Source organism: Symphalangus syndactylus, chromosome 9, assembly GCF_028878055.3.
Source record: "Symphalangus syndactylus isolate Jambi chromosome 9, NHGRI_mSymSyn1-v2.1_pri, whole genome shotgun sequence".
Classification (NCBI taxonomy): Eukaryota; Metazoa; Chordata; class Mammalia; order Primates; family Hylobatidae; genus Symphalangus; species Symphalangus syndactylus.
The window spans coordinates 82,632,277-82,651,874 of NC_072431.2; the positions used below are offsets into that span (position 1 = coordinate 82,632,277).

Here is a 19,598-nt window from a genome sequence, read left to right on the forward strand (position 1 = left end):
AGCTGGGGGACCAGCAAGGTTGACTGAGCCTTGCCTGCCCTGTGCAGAACCCGGCCAAGCACTAGGACACCCTCAGCCATGTGACCCCTGGACGTCTTTGGTTTTTTTTTAGTGAAGCGTGATGCTTTAGAGAAATGGGCATGCTCTGCTCTTCCCTCACTCAAGAATGTGTATCTTCAACAACATAAAGCACCTCATCATGTGGCAGGTGGAGCCCAGCAACAGCTGATAACAGGAGCTTTATACTTTCCTCCTCTCATGCTGAGTTTCTCCCTTTACAGGAAGGAAAGCCAGACTCTGGAAAACAATTTTCGTCAAATTCTATTTTTGATTGAACAAATAGATGTCCTGAAGGCATTGCTTAGAGATATGAAGGATGGTATGGACAATAATCACAACCGGAACACCCATGGAGACCCTGTGAAGGACCCGGACCACACGGAGGTCCTGGATGAGGCAAGGCGGGTTGGGCAGGGTGGGGTGGTGGTTAGTGAGGATGTCCAGGGTGACGGGGAGTATGTCCTTCCGATGTCACATCTGCTTCTTCTCCCAGTGGGAAGTCCAGTGTTGACTGATACTTGGTTTGTGTACAGAAACCCAGTGTTTCATAAATGCTGTGTCACAGAGAAGACATTCTATTGCATATGACTTACTTCATGCTAAAATAAATAACTGTTCTATTTTCCAGTTAAAAAAAAAAGAAAGAACAGTCTCTGAGCTTTATACACAAATACTTTAAATAGCAAAAGATTTGTATTCATCATCTTCATAGCTAACATAGTTAGTCTAGTCAGCATCAGATTCAGGCAAAACTGAGTTGGAAACCATGAGCTCTATTTTGCTTCTTTCTCTTCTGCTGTCATTACTACTTTCTTTTTCTTCCCTAATGTCTACTTTTTGAAATGCACAGCAATCTGACACGGACCACCTGCCGCCCTCCAGGCCCTATTTCATCCTTGTCACTGTGAAGGTGTTACGTTTAGGCATCTTGAACAGTTACGCCTGCTTAGGGTAATTTTGGTTTTGTTTGTTTGTTTGTTTAGAATGAGATCATCCTTCAGAACCCAGTATTAATTAGAGTGGGTGAAAAATGTCTAATATAAGCAATCATGTAGTCTGTGTAAACTGCCTTGATTCCCAAATAACTCTAGAATGTTCAAGTCTTTACTGTTAATCACAGGACACTAATGAGGGATGGAACAGAGTAGGTCACAGCACAACCTCATCTCACACCTCACTGGGAGAGCATGGTGATGCAGTGGTTAAGGCTTCAGAAGGGACCCTAGGTCCACCGTGCTGTGTGACCTTGTGGGAGTCCCTGAACAAACCTTGGCTTTATTTACATCATATCCCTGAGAAGGACACTCCCAACAGCTGTGAAGATGTCAGTCCTGATCCATGCACAGTGCCTGGCTCAGAGTGCAGCTGATAGGTGCTTACTGCTATTCTAATTTTGCAAATTAGGTCCAAATCAATAAAACAAATGGTCAAAACTCAAGCAGTTGGCAGAGATTGTTAACAGAAAACTGTTTCTAAAATTTCTACAGGAAATGTCAAACTTGGTCAATTATGTACTTAAAAAGTTGAGAGAAGACCAAGTCCAGATGGCTGATTATGCCCTGAAGTCGGCCGGTGAGTACAGAAAAAGCGAAAAGAGGAACATTAAAATAAGAATGCTTCAGGAGTGTCTTTATCCTCTACACTTGTTTATGAGGAAACATATTTATCTGGTAACTTGAGAGGGGGGAAATTAATCAATTTAGATAATAAAGAAGAGAATAGAAATAGTTGTCACTGATTGCTTTCTGAGTGCAAATGTTCCAGGGAACAAAGCCTGTGCAACTTCATTAACATGCATCTAAAAGAACCACCAAGAAAGCCAAGATGCCACAGTGAAGTTGTGGAAGACACAAAATATTAGGACATTTTATATTATTATATACTAAAATGACTTATGATAACCAACCTAAATGCATTATTAGGGATTAAATGACAGTGTTTAAAGGTTATATATAATGTTCCTAATATCTTCCAATTAAAATTAATTCCTAAGGGCTAAGGCTATGAATCATTAACCTTAATCTTCTCTACCATGCCCTGCCTATAACAGTCTATGAACAATATGTGTTCAGTGAACAATATGTGTTCAGTGAACAATGTGGAAGGAAAGAAGAAAGGGACAGAAGGAGAAAGGAAATATAAAACACACAGTAATGCTAATTTTAATCAATTGATAGTTAAATTTATGCCAGGGAAATAAATTTCCAGCTTGCATGAACTAGACAGCATTTGGAACAGCATGATTACTCAGTCTTGTGAGCATGGTTTTTTTGAGAGAGTGAGAGAGGGCAGAATTTTCCTGAACCTGATTCCCTAAAGCATAAGTGTTGGGATAAGATGGGAGAAGAACCATAGTTGGTTTTGCTTTTTTTTTTTTTTTTTTTTTGGTCTTGGCATTCTGATGTGCTTTTTAAATGCTTTCTTCTTTGTATTGGTGTATTTACAACTTCCATTTTGAAAAGCCTATGATGATGAATGTAGGTGCACGAGTAGCACATATAGAATGAGGAAAAGAAGGAAATGCTCGGGCTTCTCTGTAACCATAAATGTGGAAACAAATGTCAGCTCTGGTTTGGCCAAGATGGAGAAAGCCTCTTAAGTCCCTTCCAACTGATTACAATGAAAAAAAGAATCTGGACAAAATTCAAAGAGCAACTACCTGAGTGGGCTGAAAAGTAAACAAAGCCAGCAGGTTGTAGAGGGGAACCAAAAACTGCAGATGTGAGCCCTGTGGGAGTTTCCTTTTTTCTTTTCTCTTGCAGCGTAGGCTGAGGCAGGCAGCAATTACAGAGCTGCAAATGTGGCAGCAAGGTGGGCAGCTAAATCTGTGAGAGAAGCCCCATTTTTCTAGCCAAAGTCTTAGAATAAAGTAGTCCTGTGGGTCAGAGAGTGTGGGGAGAAAGCCTGGGAAGGCAAAGCTGCAGAGAAGATAGCTGCTCACCTTCTGGCCTCACCTCTTAGCTGCCCATTCATGGGAACAGACCCAAAACAGCAAAGTGGAGGCTTTGAGAATTTGGCAATGATGTAAACTATGGCTCAAGTCTTGGACTAACCCCTGAGTGGTACATGGACATGACAGGCCTGTAGTAAAGGTTTTGAGGACTGAATTGAGATTGGAACCACCACCCATAAAAGGAGGGAGGACTGACATTTCTGGGCTGATTGATGAAGCAAATGAAAGCATTCCCTAGTGGATTGTTATAGGACTCAGAGTCTTAGGATATAATATTCAATATGTCTAAGGTACAAATCACAATTACTTGGCATGCAAACTCCTAGGGAAATAAGACAAACTTCCAAGGGAAAAGACAACAAATGCCCACCCCATCATGACACAGATGTTGGAATTGTCACACAAAGACTTGAAGCAGCTAGCATAATTATGCTTTATGAGGTGAAAGTAAGTACACTTGAAATGAATGAAAAGATACCCATTCTCAGCCAAGAGAATAAAAAGAACCGGATGAAATTTTAGAACTGAAAAATACAATATCTAAAATAAAAATTGACTATATATGCCTAATAATAGAAAAACAAAAACAGAGAAAAAAAGTAGTGAAGTCACTCCTATTTAACACAGTATTAGAAGTCCTGGCCAGGGCAATCAGGCGAGAGAAAGAAATATAGGGCATCCAAATAGGAAAAGAGGAAGTCAAACTATCCCTGTTTGCAGACAACATAATCCCATATCTAGAAAACCTCATAGTCTCAGCCCGAAAGCTTGTTAAGCTGATAAACAACTTCAGCAAAATCTTAGCATACAAAATCAATGTGCAAAAATCACTAGCATTCCTATACACCAACAAAAGTCAAGCCAAGAGCCAAATCAGTAACGAACTCCCATTCACAATTGCCACAAAAAGAACAAAATACCTAGGAATACAGCTAATTTTGGAGGTGAAAGATCTCTACAAAGAGAACTACAAACCGCCTGCCTTCCTTCCTTCCTTCCTTCCTTCCTTCCTTCCTTCCTTCCTTCCTTCCTTCCTTCCTTCCTTCCTTCCTTCCTTTTCTTTCCCTCTGTGGCCTCGGCTTGCTGCTGCCCGCGCCGCGGACTGCCTGGGACTGCCGGCGCGCGCCACCGCTGCCTGCCTTTTCTCCATTTGCTGCAGGCACGCGTTCGCCATCTTGGCCATGCTGGTCGCCAGCTCCTGACACCGAGTGCTCTGCCCGCCTCAGCCTCCCGAGGTACTGGGACTGCAGACGGAGTCTCGCTCACCCGGTGCTCGGTGTTGCCCGGGCTGGAGTGCGGTGGCGTGGTCTGGCCTCGCGGCAGCCTCCGCCTCCCAGCTGCCTGCCTTGGCCTACCAGGGTGCTGGGATTGCAGCCCCCGCCTGGCCGCCACCCCATCTGGGAGGTGAGGAGCGCCTCTGCCCGGCCACCCATCGTCCGGGAGGTGAGGAGTGCCTCTGCCCGGCCACCCATCGTCCGGGAGGTGAGGAGCGCCTCTGCCCGGCCGCCTCGTCTGGGAAGTGAGGAGCGCCTCTGCCCGGCCGCCCCGTCCGGGAGGAAGTGAGGAGCGCCTCTGCCCGGGCGCCCCGTCCGGGAGGAAGTGAGGAGCGCCTCTGCCCGGCCGCTCTGTCTGGGAAGTGAGGAGCGCCTCTGCCCGGCCGCCCCGTCCAGGAAGAACTGAGGAGCGCCTCTGCCCGGCCGCCCCGTCCGGGAAGAAGTGAGGAGCGCCTCTGCCCGGCCGCCCCGTCCGGGAAAAAGTGAGGAGCGCCTCTGCCCGGCCGCCCCGTCCGGGAAGAAGTGAGGAGCGCCTCTGCCCGGCCGCCCTGTCCGGGAAGAAGTGAGTTGCGCCTCTGCCCGGCCGCCCCGTCTGGGAGGTGAGGAGCGCCTCTGCCCGGCTGCCCCGTCTGGGAAGTGAGGAGCGCCTCTGCCCGGCCGCCCCGTCTGGGAAGAAGTGAGGAGCGCCTCTGCCCGGCTGCCCCGTCCGGAAAGAAGTGAGGAGTGCCTCTGCCCGGCCGCCCCGTCCAGGAAGAAGTGAGGAGCGCCTCTGCCCAGCCGCCCCGTCCGGGAAGAAGTGAGTTGCGCCTCTGCCCGGCCGCCCCGTCTGGGAGGTGAGGAGCGCCTCTGCCCGGCCACCCACTGTCTGGGAAGTGAGGAGCGCCTCTGCCTGGCCACCCACCGTCTGGGAAGTGAGGAGCGCCTCTGCCCGGCCACCCACCGTCTGGGAAGTGAGGAACACCTCTGCCCGGCCACCCATCATCTGGGAAGTGAGGAGCGCCTCTGCCCGGCCACCCATCGTCTGGGAAGTGAGGAGTGCCTCTGCCCGGCCACCTCGTCTGGGAAGTGGGGAGCGCCTCTGCCCGGCCACCCACCGTCTGGGAAGTGAGGAGCGCCTCTGCCCGGCCACCCACCGTCTGGGAAGTGAGGAACGCCTCTGCCCGGCCACAGATCGTCTGGGAAGTGAGGAGCGCCTCTGCCCGGCCACCCATCGTCTGGGAAGTGAGGAGTGCCTCTGCCCGGCCGCCCCGTCTGGGAGGTGAGGAGCGCCTCTGCCCGGCCACCCATCGTCTAGGAAGTGAGGAGCGCCTCTGCCCGGCCACCCATCGTCTGGGAAGTGAGGAGCGCCTCTGCCCGGCCACCCACCGTCTGGGAAGTGAGGAACACCTCTGCCCGGCCACCCATCGTCTGGGAAGTGAGGAGCGCCTCTGCCCAGCCACCCATCGTCTGGGAAGTGAGGAGCGCCTCTGCCCGGCCACCTCGTCTGGGAAGTGGGGAGCGCCTCTGCCCGGCCACCCACCGTCTGGGAAGTGAGGAGCGCCTCTGCCCGGCCACCCACCGTCTGGGAAGTGAGGAACGCCTCTGCCCGGCCACAGATCGTCTGGGAAGTGAGGAGCGCCTCTGCCCGGCCACCCATCGTCTGGGAAGTGAGGAGTGCCTCTGCCCGGCCGCCCCGTCTGGGAGGTGAGGAGCGCCTCTGCCCGGCCACCCATCGTCTAGGAAGTGAGGAGCGCCTCTGCCCGGCCACCCATCGTCTGGGAAGTGAGGAGCGCCTCTGCCCGGCCGCCCCGTCTGGGAAGTGAGGAGCGCCTCTGCCCGGCTGCCCCATCTGGGAAGTGAGGAGCGCCTCTGCCCGGCCGCCCCGTCTGGGAGGAAGTGAGGAGCACCTCTGCCCGGCTGCCCCGTCTGGGAGGTGAGGAGCGCCTCTGCCCGGCCACCCATCGTCTGGGAAGTGAGGAGCGCCTCTGCCCGGCCACCCATCGTCTGGGAGGTGAGGAGCGCCTCTGCCCGGCCACCCATCGTCTGGGAAGTGAGGAGCGCCTCTGCCGGGCTGCCCCGCCTGGGAAGTGAGGAGCGCCTCTGCCCGGCCACCCATCGTCTGGGAGGTGAGGAGCGCCTCTGCCGGGCCGCCCCGCCTGGGAAGTGAGGAGCGCCTCTGCCTGGCCACCCACCGTCTGGGAAGTGAGGAGCGCCTCAGCCCGGCCACCCACCGTCTGGGAAGTGAGGAGCGCCTCTGCCCGGCCACCCACCGTCTGGGAAGTGAGGAGCGCCTCAGCCCGGCCACCCACCGTCTGGGAAGTGAGGAGCGCCTCTGCCCGGCCACCCACCGTCTGGGAAGTGAGGAGCGCCTCTGCCCGGCCACCCACCGTCTGGGAAGTGAGGAGCGCCTCTGCCCGGCCACCCCGTCCGAGAGGAAGTGAGGAGCGCCTCTGCCCGGCCGCCCCGTCCAGGAAGAAGTGAGGAGCGCCTCTGCCCGGCCACCCCATCCGGGAAGAAGTGAGGAGCGCCTCTGCCCGGCCACCCATCGTCTGGGAGGTGAGGAGCGCCTCTGCCCGGCCGCCCCGTCTAGGAAGTGAGGAGTGCCTCTGCCCGGCCACCCATCGTCTGGGAGGTGAGGAGCACCTCTGCCCGGCCACCCATCGTCTGGGAAGTGAGGAGCGCCTCTGCCTGGCCACCCATCGTCTGGGAAGTGAGGAGCGCCTCTGCCCGGCCACCTATCGTCTGGGAAGAAGTGAGGAGCGTCTCTGCCTGGCCGCCCCATCTGGGAAGTGAGGAGCGCCTCTGCCCGGCCGCCCCGTGTCTGGGTAGAAGTGAGGAGCGCGTCTGCCTGGCCGCTCCGTCTGGGAGGTCTACCATGGAGGCCAGAAGCAATGTGGGGGCTGGACGTGGTGGCTCACGCCTGTGGTCCCAGCACTTTGGGAGGCGAGGCGGGTTGATCACTTCGGGCTAGGAGTTTGAGACCAGTCTGGCCAACTTGGCGAAACATGAAGAATACAACAGACAAACCAACCAACCAACTCAGTGACAACAAAACAGGTCTACCCTGGAGTCATACTCTAATTTTTTCTATTTTCCTCCCTTTCTGATCCTTTATCCCACTTTCTTTTTCTTCCTCTTCCTTCTCCCTCTTCTTTGTCAAATAGAGGATTGAGTTATTATCACTGATCCATATAAAGTCCCTCTCTCATTTATTTTAACTCCCACCCCCCATTTCTATTCCCCCACTTCCCATGTGCAACCTTCCTAATATGTTTGATACGCATCTTTTTGTTTGTATGTATTTTTAGAAAATGTTTATTGTTTTTGTATGCAAAAAAAATTAATAATAAAAAAAAAAACCAGAGAACTACAAACCATTGCTTAAAGAAATCAGAGATGAGGGTCGGGCATGGTGGCTCACGCCTGTAATCCCAGCACTTTGGGAGGCCGAGGCAGGCGGATCACGAGGTCAAGAGATCGAGACCATCCTGGCTAACACGGTGAAACCCCATCTGTACTAAAAATACAAAAAATTAGCCAGGCAAGGTGGCGGGTGCCTGTAGTCCCAGCTACGCGGGAGGCTAAGGCAGGAGAATGGCATGAACCCGGGGGCGGAGACTGCAGTGAGCCGAGATCACGCCACTGCACTCCAGCCTGGGTGAAAGAGCAAGACTCCTTCTCAAAAAAAAAAAAAAAAGAAATCAGAGATGATACAAACAAATGGAAAAACATCTCATGCGCATGGATAGAATCAATATCATTAAAATGGCCATACTGCCTAAAGCAATTTATAGATTCAATGCTATTCTTATTAAACTACCATTGACATTCTTCACAGAACTAGATAAAACTATTTTAAAATTCATATGAAATCAAAAATAGCAAGGGCAATCCTAAGCAAAAAGAACAAAGCTGGAGGCATCACATTACCCAACTTCAAACTATACTACAGAGCTACAGTAACCAAAACAGCATGGTACTGGTACAAAAACAGACACACAGACCGATGGAACAGAATACAGAACCCAGAAATAAGGCCACACACTTACAACTATCTAACCTTCTACCAATCTGACAAAAACAAACATTGCAGAAAGTATTCCTATTCAATAAATGGTGCTAGAATAACTGGCTAGCCATATGCAGAAGACTGAAATTGGACCCCTTCCATACACCATATACAAAAACTAACTCGAAGTGGAATATAGACTTAAATGTAAAAGCCAAAACTGCAAAAAAAAAAAAAAAAAACCCTGGAAGACAACCTAGGTATTGCCTATAAAGTCACTCCTATTCAACACAGTATTAGAAGTCCTGGCCAGGGCAATTAGGCAAGAGAAAGAAATAAAGCACATCCAAATAGGAAGACAGGAAGTCAAACTATACCTGTTTGCAGACAACATAATCCTATATCTAGAAAACCCCATAGTCTCAGCCTGAAAGTTGTATGTAGCATTCAGGACATAGGCATGGGCAAAGATATCACGACAAAGACATCAAAAGCAATTGCAACAAAAGTAAGAATTGGCAAATGGGATCTAATTAAACTAAAGAACTCTGCACAGAAAAAGAAACTATCAACGGAGTAAACAGACAACCTACAGAATGGAAGGAAATTTTTGCAAACTCTGTATCCAACAATGGTCTAATATCCAGCATCTATAAGGAACTTATACAAATTTACGAGAAAACAAAACAACCCCATTAAAAAGTGGGCAAAGGACATGAGCAGACACTTTTCAAAAGAAAACCCGCATATGGCCAAGAAACATTTGAAAAAAATCTCAACATCACTGATCATAAGAGTAATGCAAATGAAAACCACAATGAGATAACATCTCACACCAGTCAGAATGGCTATTATCAAAAAGTCAAAAACTAACAGATACTGGCAAGGTTGTGGAGAAAAAGAAATGGTTATACACTGTTGGTGGGAGTGTAAATTATTTCAACCACTGCAAAAGACAGTGTGGTGATTCCTCAAAGACCTAAAGACAAAAATACCATTTGAACTAGCAAACCCGTTACTGGGATATCCAGGGGAATGTAAATTGTTCTGTTATAAAGACATATGCATGCATGTATTCACTGTAGCACTATTCACAATAGAAAAGCCCTAGAACCAACCTAAATGCCCATCAATGATAGACTGGATAAAGAAAATGTTGTACATAGACACTATGGAATACTATGCAGCCATAAAAAAGAACAAGATCATGTCCTTTGCAGGGACATGGATGGAGCTGGAGGCCATTATCCTTAGCAAACTAACACAGGAATAGAAAACCAAAAACACATGTTCTCACTTATAAGTGGGAGCTAAATGATGAGAACACATAAACACATAGAGGGGAACAACACACACTGGGGCCTATTGGAGGATGGAGGGTGAGAGAAGGGAGAGGATCAGGAAAAATAACTAATGGATACTAGGCTTAACACCTGGGTGACAAAATAATCTGTACAACAAATCCCCATGACACAAGTTTTTCTATGTAACAAACCTGCACATGTACCCCGAACTTAAAAATTAAAAATAAAGAAGTAGTGAAGTTGAAGATAGATCAAAAGAAATTATGCAATTCGAAGAATGAAAAAATGTTTGAAAAAAATGCAAACAGAACTTCAGAAACCTATAGGACACTATAAAAAAGTGTAATATTCTTATCCTTGTAGTCTCTGAGGGAGATAAAGAAGAGACCAATGTAGGACAACAATCTAAAGAAGTAATAGCTAAAAACATCTCAAACTCAATTTAAAAAATATATATATAAATTTACAGAATCAAAAAGCATGGCAAATCAGAAACAAGATAAATTCAAGGAAAATGACATCCAGACACATCATAGTTAAATTGCTCAAAATCAAAGATGAAGAAAAATATTTGAAAGAAGCTAAAAAAAAACTACGCATTATTACAGATTTCTTACCAGAAGTTAAAGAGACCAGAAGAAAAGGAAACTACATGTTTAAAGTGCTGAAGGAAAGGATCTAGCAATGCAGAATTGTAGACCCAGTGAAAATATCTTTCAGGAATGAAGGCAAAATGAAGACATTCTTAGATGGAGAAAAACTAAGAAAATTCTCTGCCAATCAATCTGCTAAAGGAAGTTCTTCAGCTCAATAGAAATGACACCAAAAAGAAACTCAGGACTTAAAGAATGAAGAAAGGGCAACAGCCTTATCTGTGAGTAAAGATGAGGTGGCCCAGGACAGTGGCTCATGCCTTGTAATTCCAGCACTTTGGGAGGCTGAGGCGGGTGGATCACCTGAGGTCAGGAGTTCCAGACTAGCCTGGCCAACATGGTGAAATCCTGTCTCTACTAAAAATAGAAAAATTAGCCAGGTGTGATGGCGCATGCCTGTAATTCCAGCTACTCTGGAGGCTGAGGCAGGAGAATAGCTTCTACCCAGGAGGCAGAGGTTGCGGTGATCACGCCACTGCTCTCCAGGAGAGCGAAACTCCATCTCAAAACAACAACAACAACAAAAGATGAGGTAATTTTCTTTCTTTAGGTACTTTAAAATATGTATGGCTGTTGAAAGGAAAAAATGCATGGCATTGTCTGGGCGTGGAGGGCTAATATATGTAGATTTAATACTCTGACAACCATAAAGGAAAAGTCAGTGGGTGAGATTTAATGGGCATCTATAAATGTAAAGATTTTATATGAATGATAAAAAGTTAACTCAAATAAACTATGAGCTGCTAGGTATGTGCGTTGTAATCATGAGAACAATTACTTAAAAATACAGAGATATCCAAAAGCTAATAGAGAAATCAAAATGGAGGCCAGGCACAGTGGCTCACGCCTATAATCCTGCCACCTTGGGAGGCCAAGGCAAGCGGATCAATTGAGGTCAGGACTTTGAAACCAGCCTGGCCAACCTGGTGAAACGCCGGCTCTACTAAAAATACAAAACAGCCAGGCGCAGTGGCGCACGCCTGTAATCCCTGCTACTCAGGAGGCTGAGGCAGGAGAATCACTTGAACCCGCGAGGCGAGGCGGAGATTGCAGTGAGCTGAGATTGTGCCATTGCACTCCAGCCTGGGCCCCAGAGCAAGACTCAGTTTCAAAAAAAATAAAAAATAAATAAAAAATTTCGACTAATATTAAAAAAAAGGCAGGAAAGGAAAATGAAGAAAAACTGGGAGAGAGAGAGAAAGAAAGGCAGCAGATGGGGGAAAAGGCATGCAAATTAGAAAGGAAGAAATAAAAATGGCTCTATTCAGAGACAACATGATTGCTTATGTAGAAAAACCACCAAAAAAATCTACTAGAGTAAGTGAGGTTTACAAGTTCAAGGGTATATATACAATTTCTATATACTAATAATAGAAAATTAGAGAATATTTAAAAGCAGCACTATTCATAAATGCAGTAAAAAACATAAAATACTTAGGTATAAGACTAACAAAATGTGGGAACTGAGAGCTAAAAACTAAAAAAAAATGAAATAAATAAAAAAAGATTTAAATAAATGGACAAGTATACCATGTTTATGGATTAGAAGACTCAATACCATTAGGACGACAATACTGTCCAACTTTTCTATGGATTCAACATAATCCTAATCAAAATCCCAGCAGGATTATTTGTAGAAATTGACAACCGTTTTCAAAATGTATGTGGAATGGTGAAGGAACGAGAAGAGCCAAATTTGTTTTGGGAAAAAAAGAGACAAAGTTGGAGAACTCACACTACCTGATTTTAAGGCTTACTATAAGTTTACAGTAATCAAGAGCATGTGGTATTCGTGAAATCAATGGAACAATACAAAAAGTCTAGAAGTAGTTCACACCTGTGGTGAATAGATTTTTGAAAAAGGAAAAAAGGCAAGTCAGTGGTGCTGGAACAGGTGGACATTCATATGCAAAAATAAAAAAAAGCCTTGGCCCAAAACCCACAGTCTATAAAAATTAGCCCCAAATGGGTCACAGTCTTAAATATAAAGCTTAAAGCTAGAAAAAAAAAAAATAAGAGAAATTTTTTAGAGTTAGAAAAAGTTTTCTTAAACACAACATCAAAAACCATGATTGTAAAAGGAAAATAATGGATAATATGGGCTTCATCAAAATTAATTTCTACTCTGCCAAAAAACAGTTACGAGAATGAAAAGACAAGTTACAGGCTGGGGGAGAATATTTGGAAACCACACACATTCTTGAATCCAGAATTTATAAAAAACTGTCAAGCCTCAATTAAGCAAACAGACAACCAGATAAAAAATAGGCAAAAAGTTTGGAAGACACTTCATTAAAGAAGATAAATGCATGTCAAAAAAGTATATGAAAAAATGCCTTACATTATTCATTAGTGAAATGTCAATTAAAACCTCACTGTTATATCATTACACACCTATTAGAATGCCAAACAAAACAAAACTGACCATACTAAGTGCTGGCAACTGCATGAACCGAATGGACCTCTCATACACTGTGGGTGAGAATGTAACATGGCACAGCCACTCTGGCAAAGTTTGACAATTTCTTATGAAGTTTAATATAACACCTTATTGACCTAGTAATCCCACTTCTATACATTTATCTAAGATAAACTGAAACACGTTCACATCAAAACTTGCCAAGAATGTCTATAGCAACTGTATTCATAATCACCAAAATTGAGAATAACCCCATGTCCATCAACAAAGACTAACAGATGCATTCATACAATGGAATATTAACCTGCAGTCAATAAAAGGAATGAACTTCTGATACTCATTCCAACATTCATAAATCTCAAATGCATTGGCTAAATGAAAGTAGCCTTAGTGAAAAGGCTACATACTGTGACTGACTACAAGGGAGCAGCAAAAGAAATGTCCAGAATAGGTAAATGTACCGGGACAGAAAATAGATTAATAATTGCCGAGGCTTGGGGAGAGAGGTTGAGGGAAATGGGGAATGACAGCTAACCACTATGGGTTCCTTTTGGGGATGACTAAATGTTCTAAAATTTATTGTGGTGGTCGTGTAACTCTAAGAATATAATACAAAACCCTGAATCATACACTGTAAATGAGTGAATTGTATAGGATGTGAATTATATCTTAATAAAGCTGATTTAAATTTTTTTAATGAATGAGAAAATGAATAAATATGAATTATTTTCAAAATTCCACAACACTAAAATTTTAATTTTTTTCTGGAAAGGATTATGGGGATGGGGTATTCAGTCCCCACATTAGCAGGTGAAAATGTAGATTCTGTCCAGCCAGTTGGTCGAGTAGGAATAGTGAGCAGGCAGTCAGAATCAGTCTTCAAAAACGAAGTACACATAGGGTTTCCAGATAAAACGAAGGGAGCCCAGTTAAATTTAAATTTCAGACAAATAGCAAATAATGTTTTAGTCTAAATATATCCCAAATATTGTATGGGACATGACTACTACTAAAAAATTATTCTTTGTTTACCTGAAATTAAAATTTAAATGGCTGTCTTGTATTTTTCTTTGCCAAATCTGGCAACTCTAGGAACTTGATTGCTATTTCAAAAAGTGTGTCATCTTAGAAAAAGTATGGATAATCAGCTGGGTGCAGTGGCTCACGCCTGTAATCCCAGCACTTTGGGAGGCCAAGGTGGGTAGATCACTAGGTCAAGAGATCAAGACCATCCTGGCCAACATGGAGAAACCCCGTCTCTACTAAAAATACAAAAACTTAGCCGGTGTGGTGGCAGGCGCCTGTAGTTCCACCTACTTGGGAAGCTGAGGCAGGAGAATCACCTGAACCCAGACGGCGGAGGTTGCAGTGAGCCGAGATTGTGCCACTGCACTCCAGCCTGGCGACAGAGTGAGACATCATCTCAAAAAAAAAAAAAAAAAAAAGAAGTCCGGGCGCGGTGGCTCACGCTTGTAATCCCAGCACTTTGGGAGGCCGAGGCGGGCGGATCATGAGGTCAGGAGATCGAGACCACGGTGAAACCCCGTCTCTACTAAAAATACAAAAAATTAGACGGGCGTGGTGGCGGGCACCTGTAGTCCCAGCTACTCAGAGAGGCTGAGGCAGGAGAATGGCGTGAACCCGGGAGGCGGAGAGCTTGCAGTGAGCCTGCAGTGAGCCGAGATCGCGCCACTGCACTCCAGCCTGGGTGAAAGAGCAAGACTCCATCTCAAAAAAAAAAAAGAAGGAAAGAAAAAGTATGGATAATCAGATATTTGATGAGGCACATGTATTTTTAGTGTTGTGATGTGTTATGCAGATGCAATTTGTAAAAGCAATTTGCATTTTCTTTATCTCTTCTGTATAAAATACATTTTGCTTCTAAAATGAAGTAACCTGAAGGGATAATGTTTGATGAGTATATTTCATATTTCTTTGATTAAAATTCAGTTCAACGAATCTGCATAATTGCTACAAATGTAACTTGAAGGACATTTGGAGCATTGTTGGTTTTCTGCTTTTTTTGTTATTGAGTGAATGGGGGTGACAGGAAGTCTCATTTATCACATGAGCTGTTAAAATATAGAGATCTATATACCTTTTTAGGTGATATAGAATCCATATAATATTCTCATCTCTAATTTACTTGCCTCAAAATTCAACTTTTTTATCATACATTTTGTGAAACTAAACAAAATAAACTTGCTTTCTTCAAAATGACACAATTTCAGTGGTAGTGAAAACTGTCATACTTTTCCTATCAATTCCTGAGTATGAATTTTACCTCACTTATAATTTGCCCAGTAATAATTTTCTAGACATTGTTAAAATTCAAATGATGTGTTTTGAATTGTGTATGTTGTTTCTTTATTTTAAAACTTACTTTATAATTTTAGGAGCCTCCATCATTGAAGCTGGGACCTCAGAAAGTTATAAAAATAATAAAGCAAAATTGTACTGGCATGGGATAGGTTTCCTAAATCATGAAATACCTCCAGATATTATTCTTCAGGTAAAGCTAAATTAAGAATCACTTATTTCTATTTTAGAATTTTGTTCTTATTATTTATCATGAAAATGTTAATTTTAAAAATGGAGGCAATATAAGAGTGCCTAAACTTGTTACAGAACCTGAAATCATCTCATTACATTTTTTATAGTCAGTACACCGCATGAATTATGTCTTATTTTATGGTCAGTAAACTATGATTAATTATTTACTCATTTATCATTTTAAGGTTAGTAAACTAGATTATTTTATTCTCAAATAAAACATATACATGCCATGTCTTTTCTGTAAGTTGATTCTGTGACCATCCTTTCCCATTGAAAACTTCAGTCGTTCAACAAACATTTGTGGAAAGTACTTGTCTCCTAAGTGCCAGTACTGTACTATGTTAAGTGCTATTCAGACCACATGTTCTTAAGTCTAATTATAACAGGAGAAATCTCCAAGTAAGATCCTCAACAAACTTTTCAGTTACATTCTAAAGGCAGTAGCCATCAATAGACAGCAGAGCACCTCTCAACTTTGATCCATACACCTGAAGTTAGTTGCAAATTTAGAACTTTCAGGGGTAAAACCCTTTGATCTTATTCCAGGCTGTAGTTTATATCTACAAAACAGTAGACCTCATTTTTCTTCTCTACCACCATAACCACCACCACCACCCCCATCTCCATCAACACCCTCATCTTCATCACCACCACCACCACCATCTTTATCACAACCTCCACGTCCATCACCATCACCACCACTACCACTTCCATCACCATCTTCCTTCATCACCACCCCCATGTCCATCATCATCACCACCACCACTATCACTGTCACCACCACTACCTTCATCACCACCATCACCACTACCACTTCAATTATCACTATCACCATCACCACCACCACCATTACTACCATCACCACTACCTCTACCACCACGACCATTGCCATGTCCACCACTGCCATCACCATCACCATTACCACTACTACCATCACCGTCACCTCCACTGCCACCATTATTACCACCATCATCACCACAATGATCACCACAATGGTCACCACCATCATCCTCACTACCACCATCACTAGCCTTATCAGCACCACCACTCATGCCCTCTAGCTGCCTTATAACAGCTTACAGTCTAGTTAGAGCAATAAAAGAAAACATGCTCATATGATAAAGGGCTCTGATTGATATAAGCATACAGTGCTCTGGAAGAACAACCACACTAGAGGTGCCTTGGGAGTTTTCCTATTTGATAGGCATAAAAGAGATCTGCAGTCAATAGTGATTAGCTGACCAGTATTGTGGAAATGGATTCACATAACTAGTTAAGAGATTAATTCAGTGTTTTCTTTCCAGCCGGATGTCTACCCTGGAAAGTGCTGGGCTTTTCCAGGTTCCCAGGGTCATACCCTAATCAAGCTTGCTACAAAGATCATACCAACTGCTGTTACCATGGAGCATATCTCAGAGAAGGTGTCTCCCTCAGGAAACATCTCCAGTGCACCCAAGGAATTTTCTGTCTATGTAAGAAGCTATTTAAATTTGTCATTCAGGTTGGCCTGATAGAAGGTGGTTGGCTAGGAATTAGGGGCTGTCCTCTGAACTAGGACAGACAACTAATTGTGTCACTTATTTCCTGGACTTCTGCTTTCTCACCTACAAAGAGAGAGAGTTGGACCAAATGATTTATATTATTCCATTTTTTTTACTTTCATCAAAGTTATACATGTACAAGTAAAAATCAAATATTTCCATAAAGTTTGTAAAGAAACAGTAATTCCTTGTCCCACTTCTCCACATCTCCAATTCTTATTATCCCAGAGCTTCTACCTGCAACAATTTTAGATGTTTATTTGGGTACTTGCCTCCATGTTGGCTTTTACCATTATTTCTCGATTTTTCAGTTTTGGTTATGACATCCTCTCATGGAAAGTGAAGATTAGCTCTTTTCCATGGCACTTCCATCCTCCCAACATGTTTATGTCTTTTTTTTTTTTTTTTTTTTTTTTTTTTGAGACAGAGTCTCACTCTGTTGCCCAGGCTGGAGTGCAGTGATGCGATCCCGGCTTACTGCAACCTCCACATCCCATGTTCAAGTGATTCTCCTGCCTCAGCCTTCTGAGTTACTGGGATTGCAGGCGCCTGCCACCATGCCCGGCTAATTTTTGTATTTTTAGTAGAGACGGGGTTTCACCATGTTGGCCAGGCTGGTCTCAAACTCCTGACCTCAGGTGATCGCCTGCCTCGGCCTCCCACAGTGCTGGGATTACAGGCGTGAGCACAGCGCCCGGCCATTTATGTCTTAATTTAAAAAACAAAACAGGTTTCTGGAGATATAATTCCCATAACAATTAATTCACCCATTTAAAGTACACCCTTCAGTGGTTTTTAGTATATTCACAGAGTTGTGTATCTATCACCATAATCGATTTTAGAACATTTTTCTTACCCTAAAAAGAAACCCCATACCCCTTAGCCGTCACCTCCTATCCCCCTAGTGTACTCCTCCAGCCCCTGGCAACCACTAATCTACTTTGTCTCAATAAATTTACCTATTCTATACATTTCATATAAATTGAATCATTTATAATGTGTGATCTTTTGTGAATGGCTTAACTTAGCATACTGTTTTCAAGGTTCATTTATGATGTAGTATGTCTCAATATTTCATTTATTTTTTATTCCTGAATAACATTTCATTGTATGGATATATGCCATTTTATTTATCTATTCATCAGTTGATGGACATTTGAATTATTTTCATTTTTTTGGTCATTATGTATAATGCTTCAACCAACATTCATGTACAAGTTTTTGTGTGGACGTGAGTTTTTGTTTTCCTTGGGTGTATACCTAAGACTGGAATTCCTGGATAGCATGGTAAACGTAGGTTTAACATTTGAGGCACTGCTAGAAGACTGTATTATCTTTTTGTTCAAGCAATACTCAATGTTTTCACAGTGACTATGTGAACAAAACAGCTCTCAGTTGAGCTATTGAGTGTACTTAAATACTACTTTCTTCCATTTTTTTTAATGTTTCTGAGTGTAATAATTGCTTGACTTTTTTTTTTTTTCTTGAGACAGGGTCTCAGCTCTGTTGCCCAGGCTGGAGTACAATCACAGCTCACTGCAACTTCAAACTCGTGGGATTGTTTTTTAAATTTTTTAGTAGAGATAAGGGTCTTACTATGTTGCCCAGGCTGATCTCAAACTCCAGGGCTCAGGGGATCCTCCCGCCTTGGCCTCCCACAGTGCTGGGATTACAGACGTGAGCCACCGGTGCCCAGCCTATTTTTCTTTAATTTGCTTAGTTTTCTGTATTCCTATTACTAAAACTTTCCCAAATTCTTCTTCAGAAGTACAAATATTCCCCCATTATGTTGATTCACATCAGATAATTTATAAATTTCTTCCTTTCTTCATTCCTTCCTTTATTTTCTTTTCATTTCTTTTCTTTTTTTTTTTTTTCCCTGAGATATCCCTCTGGCGCCCTCAGCATTTTGCTCCAGCCTTGTTAGGTAGGCCTGATGCACAACTGTTGTCATGGGATTTCATTCCTGCATCCTGAGGATTCAACTTACTGTCTAATTTATTATTTTATTTTTATTTATTTATTTTTTTGAGACAGAGTCTCGCTCTGTCGCCCAGGCTGGAGTGCAGTGGCGCGATCTCGGCTCACTGCAAGCTCCGCCTCCCGGGTTCACGCCATTCTCCTGCCTCAGCCTCTCCGAGTACCTGGGACTACAGGCGCCCGCCACCATGCCTGGCTAATTTTTTGTATTTTTAGTAGAGACGGGGTTTCACCGTGGTCTCGATCTCCTGACCTCGGGATCCGCCCGCCTCGGCCTCCCAAAGTGCTGGGATTACAAGCGTGAGCCACCGCGCCCGGCCTAATTTATTATTTTTAAAAAGTATTTCGGCCGGGCGCGGTGGCTCACGCTTGTAATCCTGCCGGTGCAAAGCCGGCAGGAAGTTTTGCGCGCACAGTGGGGCTCATACGTCGTGAGTTTGCAGCGGGAATCATCCGGTCGGGCCATTTCGTCGGGAGTCACAAGTGTGCTATCAGGAGAGCTGACCCTGAGAGGACTCCTGCAGTGCACAGGAGGTGCCAGCCTGGCCCACCACACCAGGAGCTGCTGGGGAGAGGACGGCTGCGGGGCCACCACTTTGTGCGGAGGCCATGCTCTTGTGGGCGGTTCTGGGGCGGTGCCGGCAGTGGTCTTAGAGATGGGAGGAAGAAGAGAGCCCTCTGCTGGGCCAGGCGGGGCTGGAGGGGCGTGGAGGGGTTGTAACTGCTTTTTGAAATGACCGTTAGCTAAGCCGCAAATTTGGGCTCCTTTCCCCCACAGCCCCGCCCCCGCTCCCCACATGGACACCCTCCTCAGGCCTTCCTGGGAACCTGCTGCTTAAGTCCTGCGCTGCTGGTTCCATGTACAGCCAG

At 44.6% G+C, this 19,598-nt stretch overlaps 1 protein-coding gene across 1 annotated transcript in view; it reads left to right on the forward strand.

Moving 5' to 3' along the window:
* Positions 1 to 19,598, forward strand: part of SUN3 (Sad1 and UNC84 domain containing 3) — a 47,007-nt gene that overhangs the window by 22,228 nt on the left and 5,181 nt on the right. Inside the window, exons 6-9 of the mRNA XM_055293196.2 lie at positions 282 to 444; positions 1,548 to 1,632; positions 15,048 to 15,163; positions 16,512 to 16,679. Coding sequence (XP_055149171.1) covers positions 282 to 444; positions 1,548 to 1,632; positions 15,048 to 15,163; positions 16,512 to 16,679 — 532 coding nt within the window. The remainder of the gene's footprint in view (positions 1 to 281; positions 445 to 1,547; positions 1,633 to 15,047; positions 15,164 to 16,511; positions 16,680 to 19,598) is intronic.